Source organism: Gossypium arboreum, chromosome 2, assembly GCF_025698485.1.
Source record: "Gossypium arboreum isolate Shixiya-1 chromosome 2, ASM2569848v2, whole genome shotgun sequence".
NCBI lineage: Eukaryota > Viridiplantae > Streptophyta > Magnoliopsida > Malvales > Malvaceae > Gossypium > Gossypium arboreum.
In genome coordinates this window covers 103291033-103301642 of record NC_069071.1, presented here as the reverse complement: position 1 = coordinate 103301642, position 10610 = coordinate 103291033, and the positions used below count along the sequence as shown (strand labels likewise).

Sequence of the window (10610 nt, the reverse complement as noted above, 5' to 3'; positions counted from 1 at the left end):
TTTTTTAACCTTTCAAGTGAATAGTGTTTCATTACGCAGGGAAAGATGCATATTCCACCGTCGCTCACATTTGAAAGGAACAGATAAAGATGCATTAAAGAGAAGAATTTAGTTCACCTACACACCTAAGCTCCACCAAGTTTTGATCAGCTTTACTTTTCCTTGTATGAGGTTAGGGTAAAATCAGAAAATTTTGGGATAGAAATTAAATTGTATTTTTTTACGAAAGTAAAAAATATAATTTCACTATTTTAAAATTTTTATAATTTTTAAAAGATTAAATTAAATTTTTATTATTTTTAATGGTCAAAGTGTAATTTTATTGTTATTAATTTAAAATTTTATAAATTATGAAAAAGGCTTGATTTTTCTTTTTCATTTTAGGGCCAACATCTTTAGCTTTGCCAGTGCATGATGTGCAACATTTTAGTTAAAAAAAAAACATGAGTTATAAAAATGCAAAGGATTAATTTTCAATGGATATTTTGAAAAATCTAAAAAAAAAAGAAAAGAACAGATAATTAAATGCTAATAAAAGCACCAAATTAAAAGCAAGAACTTTTTTACATGTTGAATTGTGTTCCTTTTGCCATGAAAAATTTGTTATTTTTATGGTTATAAAAATGACAGTTATTATCCCATGGATTAGTTTAATTTCTTACGTTTGATTTGTTATTTCTTCCTCACCAAAAAAAAAAAAAATGGACATAATTATTAGCCATTAATGAATATTAATGGCATCGACTTGAATGTAATTTAGATAGCATTTAATCAAATTAATTTTCTTCTTTTTTTTTCTTTTAAATTCTCCAAACTAAACCATTAAGTAATCAGATTAAGGGTTTTTTCAAGAGAAATATCAAAATAGGATTAACGGTTAAAAGATGAACTTTTTCAAAATTTCAATCAAAATTTTTTAGATAACACCTCAAATTTAAAATTTGTATTAATTAAACCATTTAAGTAATGTAAACAATTTTTACCATTATAATATTGACATGACTATTAATTATAACTAATGCGCCACTATTATAATCACATTTCAAGTGTGACAAATTGTAGAGAAATAGTGGCATGCCATTAAACAAGTTCAAAAATAAATAAATAAAAACTCAAAAGTATAAAAAATATATTTTTCTAAAATATATATAAATTTAAGGATTTATAGAAAAAAATCTATAAAAGAAATCATTGTTAGCTGGCTATATGTAAATTTTCATTTAGAGCACACAATATTATACAAATTGAGATTCATAATGTTGTAACTTGTAAGATAGACTCATCAAATTGAACCAATCCTCTCTAACATCCTTATGTCATCCTAAAACTCAGCATGGTCTCAAAAGAAAAACATTAGTTGATGATTTAGACAATTAAGCCTCCTCACTGTTTAGCAAACTGCTGATACAGAAACAACAATTTGAAGCAGTGAGGGAACCACTCGGTTCTTTTTCCACTTGACTTGCTTCACACTTCACTCTTAACAATTTACACACACACACACGCACGCACACACACACACATATATATATATATATACATATATTTCATTAATATTTACTGCTTAAAATAAGCAATTTTTTACATTTAAATTCGGAAGGAAAAAATAAATTAATGAAAGGGTTGTTTATTTATACATGTAACTAAGAAAAAGTCCAAGGAGTATGGTTGAAGGTTTATAGATGTTTGAAAGAGTTATTTTTGGAGTGGTTTTTTTAGAATGCAACACTTATAGGAGAGAAGGGGATTGGGCAAATTAAGATAGCATGATCTCAACAGTAATAGGTGTTGAGTTTAAAGTGTCATAAAATAGTTTGAATTCTACCTCCATTAGAGTTTATCAAAGTTTTGTTCCATCAAGTTAAATTCGTATCCGTAATAATAAAGTATAAAATTCTTAAGAGGGATCTTAAAAAGAGGCCAAAAGGAACTTGACGAGGTCACAGTAACGTTATTTCATCGTTAGTGAATGATTAGACAATAGTTCTACATAAACTATTCAACACTAACAATAGATCTCGACACTCATGAATGTCAAGGTACCCTTTAAAACATATTCTAGAAAACAACTTTTAACACATCTATTTTAATAATTAATTACTTTTTCCGCAAAATAAAAAAAAGATAAATATCAAATTTATACGTGAACTTTGGTCTAATATGCAATTTGATACAGGAACTTTGATTTGGTGCAATTATACACATGAGATTTAAATTGCGGTTCATATGTTTATATGAAACTTTGATTTTGATTCAAATTTGTACACATTTAAAGAAAGGAAATAACTTATATTTGGAACATCCTAAAAACATAATTTTAGGCACTAATAAAATAGTGTGACATTATTAAATTTTAAAGATAACAAAGTATTATTATACACTTAACTATATCTACTATATTCTCCAACTCTAGTTTTTTTAAAAAAATAAGTAATTAAAATAAAAAATCAAATAATTTAGAAGCTCTAACATTTACGTAATTCTTGTTATATGAATATTATAATTTTATTTTTAAAAATGTATAATATGAAATAGAAAACAATTTAAAATGAAAAAAAGAAAAAAATCCACTATCTAGAAACTAATTTTTTAAAAAATTTAATTGCACAAAAGTAAAAAATATTAAAAATTATAAAAGAAGAAGAGATATTTGTTTATAATTTAAAAATTAATTAATTTAAATAATTTAATTAAAGTTAAATTAAATTAAAGAAGATAGTAGATATAGATATTTTTCATTTTTAAAATTTGATGATAGGACACTATTTTATTAATGACTAAAAATTATACATTTTATGATATTTTAATATAAATTATTCATTTTCTTTAAAATTGTACAAAATTAAATCAAAACTAAAACTTTATGTAAGCATATAGATCACTATCAAGTCCCCATCATCGTGCAAAGAGCCGAAAAATAATTCTCTAGAAAGAATTGGGAAAACCCAAAAATAAAAATATATATTTTCAAATGCAACCATTATCTACCGGTCAAACAGCAACCTTCCCTGAAAAAAAAATCGAGCTGCCATTCGAGTTTCAATCAACTTTGTATTCTTCATCTTCATAGTAATCATCATCATCAACCTCTTCTTTGGTCTCCCAAAAGGCATCCTTGACATGTCTCCAAAGGACACCGTATGACCAAAAAAGGCACCCACTTTCACCGCTACACATCTCTTGATCTTTCCAAACGAACCCCTTTCCACCATCTCCGTCGGACTCAACATGGGCTTCAAATAGGCCAACGCAGCATGCTTCACAAGCGGATTCTTGATGGAAATTTCATTACAACTCGAATTATTATTACTTGCTGAACTGATCCCTGGCTGCAGTGATGGAGAAGAGAACAAGTCTTTAAACTTGTGTAAGAAACCGACTGTATTGATATCAACTCTATGTCTGAAATTTGATCAGATGAATTGAAACCGTTGTCGTGTAAGAGAAAAGTTGGTGAATGAGAGTTTATTGAAGGGTGATCAAGATTCACCTTGGCTTTTGCATTTTTGTTTTGATCTTTAATCATGGAACTATCCAAAATGAATCAAATAATGACATAAAAATGATTTTATTTATTTATTTATGGATGATAAATGTTGAAGAAATTTCAGGAAACAGCAAGAGAGTTCATTTTTTTATGGTTAGTAATTTCGAAGTGGGAGAGTTGATTGTAATGAAAATGAAGTGGTATATTTTACGTTCAAGGTTTGGAGCGTGTGTTTCACCAAAGCAGTGGATTGAAAACATTCGTCTAGTAGTGGAGGCTATTTTATCAAATCACCAAAAAAAAATAATAAACAACTATAAAAATAATCCAGGCTAAAAAACAATCACTCAAATGACTTAAAATAAATAGTAAAATAGGGTTAGGGAACTTAATGGCAAGTACGGTCAAACATTTTGAAACAATTATTGGAGTTAAAAAATTATTTTTTGGATTGCTGGACACTAAATGGCCGACACCCATATATATATTTTTTTAAACCATAGCATACTGGTATATTTTTATATCAGTGTTTGAAAAAAAATTTAGGTTAGGGGATTGGTCGGCACCACTTTTTTGCATACAAAAATTATTTTTTTGGGTACTAGCACACTAATGGCCAACATCCACTTTATCAAAAAAAATGGGTTGGGGGAAATAGATGGCCAATGTTAACTTTTTCGGGAATTGAAAATTTTTTTGGGTGCTCGGACACTGATGGTCGACACCCCAATACCAGATTTAAAAAAAAATTGGGGTATTGGGACAATGATGATCGGCACCCCAATACCAGATTTTTTAAAAAAAATTGGGTGTTGGGACACTTATGGCTGACACCCCTTTAATATATAGAGTTGCTTTGTCTTCCATTTGAACTTTCTATCTGATTTATTAGTTGAAAAAAAAAATTAAAAATATCAATGTTTTGTTTGTTGAGTAGGAAGCAGAAATTTGTTGAAAATGAGTTCCCAAATTTTGTTTGTTTATATTCATTTCGATGGAGAAATGATTAATACAGATGAAGAAGGTTGTGTTTTTCAAAGTCAGCAAAAAATCAGAATGAGATTCAACAAGCGTGTTTTGCTGGCGGATTTGAAACAGAAGATCAGTACAAAGATAGCTACTCGTTGCAGGAAGCAAATGTTGAGACTATTTTACAAATTTTCGATTTCAACATATCCGCTCAAGTTCACAGAAATGGAGCTTGAAGATGATGATGATGATTTAGGGACAATGATAGCAATTTATTGTTCCCCTAAAATGGATAGTCTCAGCCCAGTTGAGTTGTTCGTGGAGATAGCTGAATCGAAACCTGTTCAAGTTGTAATTCCAAAAAGACAACATTTTAGAATTGATTTTGATTTTAATGTCTATTGGGAAAATCAATCGGGTTGTGGAGGGTCATTGCAAACTTCCAATAATCCAAACTATGGAGGATGTTCGTATAACATCCTAATCTCGTGTCCTCGTATAGAGATTCATCCAGAGGTGTTGGCACCATGGAAGATGGTGATGAAGGGTCAAATATTGAAGAGCAGTCCCACAATGATAGTGAAGATTTGAGTGACCTCGATTTGGATGACATCCCAGAAGACATAGACAATGAAATTCCGATAGAGGGTGAAGATGTACACCCCTATTCGGCCGGGAACATGAGATCTGATGTAGTAATCTATAATAATCTAGATGCCTTCATGGCTGTCGTAGATCCTGATGCGGCGCTTGCGCGCGAGTTCTCCAAATATCCAAATATACTACCAGCTCACCTACTGGATGAAGAATCTGAAGCTGAAGAATTTTTCCAGGTCAACAATTTGATGATAAGAAAGACTGCTTACATGTAATAAAGCAGTACAGCTTGAAGCTTTTTGTTGACTACAAAGTCACGAAGTCAATGTAGTCATTATATGTTGGAGAATGTTGGAAAGCTTTAAGTGGCTGTAAGTGGCGTGTTCGAGCTGCATTAATGCAGCGGACTCAGATGTGGACAATCAGGAAAATATAAGGTCCTCATACATGCATGGTCGCTCGTATGTCGCAAGACTATCAAAAATTAGATTCAAAAACCATATGCAACTGCATCATCTCGTTGGTGAAAGACAGTCCCATCATCCTTGTATCGACTCTTATTGCGGACATGCAAGCTCAGTTCAAATACAGGGTTTCCTACAGGAAGGCATGGTGGGTGAAACAAGCGACGATGAAGTAGTTGTATGGTTATTGGGATGCGTCATACAACGAACTTCAAGGGTGGATATCTGCAATGCGAGAATATGTGTCGGGAACGGTGATTGATTTGCAACACTGCTACACAGAGGCCCGAATGACGATATAGATATAAGGAAACAAGTTTTACATTGATTGTTTTGGACATTCGAGCCGTGTGTTAGGATGTGTTGGAATGTTTTCAAATATTTATAGTGTTTCAATAACTATAAATGAATGAGTGTAATTAATCAAAAGATTATGTTATTTGATTTTTTGAAAAAAAAATTATAACCATTTAAATAAAATTATTTGAATAGTTATAATATTAAATGAATAATTATATGTTTATTTTAAAGACATTATTATTCAGAAAGACACCTATTGATGAAAGATGTCTCTATGAAGAGACATGAAAATTTGTAACACCTCTTACCCGAGTTTGAAGTTGGGACAGGGTACGAGGCATTACCGGACTTAAACATAACCAATCGTACAAAATAAAGCCATAAAATTTCATTCAATTCAAAACCATTCATACACATGCATATCATCCCTTATACGGGCCTATTAGGCCCCAAAACATACATTAGAAGTGGTTTGGAACTAAACCGGAAACTTTGAAACACTTAAAATTTTTTTTTTTCAAAATAGGGTCACACTCCCATGTGGCTTGAGACATGCCCATGTGGGTAGGTCGTGTGGTCACACACGCCCGTGTCCTCATCCCGTGTAACTCTTTATTTATGATGTCATCAGCAAATGAAAGTCACACGGCCGCATCACACGCCCATATGCTTGGGTCGTGTCCTTTACAGTGGTCAATTCAAATCCAAAATTCAAGGTGCAGGAGACACACAGCCAGATCACACGCCTATGGGGCAGACCTTGTGTCACACACGGCCTAGACACACGCCCGTGTGTTTAACCGTGTGGACAAATATAAGTCTATTTACCAAGCCATTTTGCCACCCTTTTTAAGTGCAAACTTATACAACATAACTTAGCACTATTCCAATCGTAAACATACATCCAAACTACTCCATAACTAAGGCATCAACACATCATTCACATGCTACATCTACCATACACAAACTTCACATCGTTAACAGGCCAAATTTCATGGCTAATCACATATTGAACATAAAGGAAACAATAGCTAAAATTACTTATACTTATCAAATAAACACAAAGCCTATACATGCCATATAACCAAAATCACAAAACTTAAAGGTACCAAAACAATAGCTGGATAATGTGATGTGTTCTCCGATGACTTCCAACCCGAGCGAGCCTCCGAAACACTATAAACATAGAAAAGAACAAAAAGTAAGCTATAAAGCTTAGTAAGCTCATACGACTAATAATCTTATTATTCATTCATAATTTAAAGAAGCATAAGTAAATATAAACAAGCTTCTTTCAATCCAATGCTTATCACATTAGCACAATCATGTATACCATATATGAACTTATAATCTTTCACTTTTTCATCATATGAATTTATCAATTGTCATTTACTTGTTGAACTCATCACGAGTACCTGAATTGATCTGTATCATTACATATCCTCATGTTGTCATATTTTCCTATTAAACCATGGTAATATATTGAATACTCAATATCTCGCACACTAAGTGCCACACATGTGGTTAGACCACCTCTATTACCTCACATATACATTATCCATTTCATAACTTAATATAACATTATTAAGGCAATTTACCATTAATTAAAGTAACTCGTAAGGATTCACTAATCTGTCCCATATTCTTTCACATAGTTTAATTCACAATTCACAATTCTTATCGATTTAATGCTTGTAAGGCACATGTACATATCTATACTAACTCGTATTAGTCTCATATTCATTCATATGCTCAATATTTATCCGTTGAATCATTTCAACATCGAAGAATACACATTATGTCAGAATCAATACTAATAATAATCATAAATCTTTTCATATTAATTTCATATATCACTTACTGAACTTCAAATATCAATTTACAAACATATAATTCACTAACACATCCTACCATACTCAATATTTAAATGATGAAATCATTTAATAAGCTCAATTTCATGTTCATTACAAATTTATCTTTTAAATCCATAAACACTTCACTTACCACACCTGGTTATGTTAGAGAACATCTTACGGAATTGAGTACTTCGTTTTCACTTTGCCATAGTAAAACTATGGTCTTAAACAGAGTCACATAATCACAAACCAATGCCATAGCCCAAATATGGTCTTATACGGAATCACATATCACGTACCGATGCCATATCCCAGATATGGTATTATACGGAATCACATATCACATACCGATGTCATATCCCAGATATGGTCTTATACAGAATCACATATTACATACCAATGCCATATCCCATATATGGTCTTATACGAAAACATATAATCACACTGATGCCATATCCTAGATATGGTCTTATATGGGATCACATAATCACATAGTCACATGTTGCCATGGTCCAACCATGGTCTTTTCCATCAATTTATCTTTTCATTGAATTAAAGTACTCATTCTCGCATTCTCCTTAATTTGAACTTTTATTCTAATTTATCTTTCTTTCTCAACAATAATAATTCAACCATGAATATATGGAAATAATACATTATGTCATGCATAATAGTAACAAATAATTATTTAATTTTAGCCATATGAACTTACCTCGATTCGCAAAAACAACGAAATGGATCAACTAGTCCAATACTTTATTTTTCCCCCGATATAGTTCCGTATGAGGCTTAATTTGATCTAAATAATAAAATTTAGATAATTTATTTATCAATCTAATCAATTCAATCAAATTTCAGATTTTGGTAAAATCACTATTTTACCCATCAACTTTTGACTAATTTATAGTTTAGTCCTTAGGCTCATAAAAATAAAATTCATTCAATTTTATTCACATATAAGCCTAGAAAAAATTTATCATACTTATAGAAACCCACATATTTCACATATTCACACTTTTACCACACAATTTATCACATTTCTCGATTTAGCCCTAAATCGACATTTTTATCAAAAATCATTTTACAAATGTTATTTAACTAACAACAAGGATGTATTTTTTTTTCATCAATTAAAAAAATACACACTTAATCAACAATGGCAAAATTCACAAACTTTAATAGTTTTGAAATCGAAGATACAGGCTAGCTAGATTAAGTTGCCACGACTCTGAAAACATAAAAATAAAAAAAACGGGATGAAAAATACTCACATACAAGCCAAACAATAATGGCCGAGTGACGCTTCTCCCATGGCTGCCATTTTATTCACCATTTCGATGGAAGAAGATAGAATAATGATGATAACTTTAGTTATTTTGTCATATTATGCCTTTATTAACCAAATTACAAAATTACCCTTTTAATTTCAAATTAATTTCAATAATACCAAACAAATATCTTCGACTAACTTATTAATGGGCTAATTTCCACATAAGGACTTCCATTAAAAATTCTATAGCTATTTAATACCTTTACCTATTAGAATGCAACTTTCGCACTTTACGTGATTTAGTCCTTTTGACTAAATTGAGTGCCCAAACGTGAAAATTTTCAAACAAAATTTTCATGAAATTATAGACCATAAAAATATAATAAGAATAAATTTCTCTACGTCGATTTATGGTCTCAAAACCACTGTTCCAACTAGACCCAAAATTGGGCTGTTACAAAATTTCTATAAATAAGAATGAGAGTTCATTTGGAAATCATACCAACAAATTCTAATATTCTTTCTTTCTTTCCTTCATTTTCTAATATTATTAGATTATTCTATAAAGTATTACTGCAGAAATCCTTTATAGAAATTGAGTTTCTTGTCATATATTGCTCGGTGTGTAGTGGGCTATTCTCGTCAGTGCAAAACGCAAATAGTCATTGGCTTCATTGTATCCTCAAGGTTAATTTGCTTGGAACTCGTTTGCACACTGAAGATAGGTGGGGGTGAATATAGCCTTAAAGATAGTGGTTTGATACATGCCTTGGAGCCTTATCCTATTTCTTCTTCTGTTCAAGTTTCGTTCGTGTGTTCGAGATTTTCCTCATCGAAGATTTGTACTAACAATTTTAGGGTTATAATTCATGATGACTACCACAACATATGAAAGTGGAACATTAAGGGAGTTGGCTTCCAATTTTTTCAAACTTGATCGGTTGGATGGTGGCAATTTTCGACGATGGCAGAAAAAGATGCACTTCTTATTATCAACTTTGAAGATTGCTTATGTTTTGGATACTCTAAGGCCTAGAGAGAATGAAAATGAAACTGTTGCTGCAACCCGAGAAAGGAAAAAATGGGACAATGCTGATTACATGTGCATGGGCCACATATTGAATGGTTTATCTGATGGTTTGTTCGACACCTACCAAAACGAGGTCACCGCTAAAAAATTATGGGACAAATTGGAGACAAGATACATAACTGAAGATGTTACAAGTAAGAAATTTCTTGTCAATCATTTCAATAATTATCAAATGGTTGATGGTCATTCTGTTATGGAACAATTCCATGATATTGAAAAGATGTTGAATCAATTCAAGCAACATGATATAAAAATGGATGAAATGATTGTTGTATCCTCCATAATAAACAAACTTCCTGCATCTTGGAAAGACTTTAAAAGAAGTTTAAAACATAAAAAATAGGAAATATCTCTTGAGGCTTTGGCAAATCATTTTCGTATTGAAGAAGAATATCAAAAGCAAGACCAGAACCTAAATTCTGAAAATGCCAAAGTGCATGTTACGGAGGAAGTATAGACTACTAAACCATTCAAGAGAAAGTTCAAATGACTGATAGAACACCTAAGTTCAAAAAGAAACAAAAAGGCTCATGTTATCATTGTGGTAAGCCGGGACATTTCAAGAATGAATGTCGAT

At 31.3% G+C, this 10610-nt stretch overlaps 1 protein-coding gene across 1 annotated transcript; it reads left to right on the top strand.

Moving 5' to 3' along the window:
- Positions 1-9815: 9815 nt before the first annotated feature.
- LOC108466152 (uncharacterized) lies at positions 9816-10376 on the top strand. The gene has a single exon (XM_017766510.1). It carries the CDS (start codon positions 9816-9818, stop codon positions 10374-10376), a length of 561 nt encoding a protein of 186 aa, XP_017621999.1.
- Positions 10377-10610: the final 234 nt, after the last annotated feature.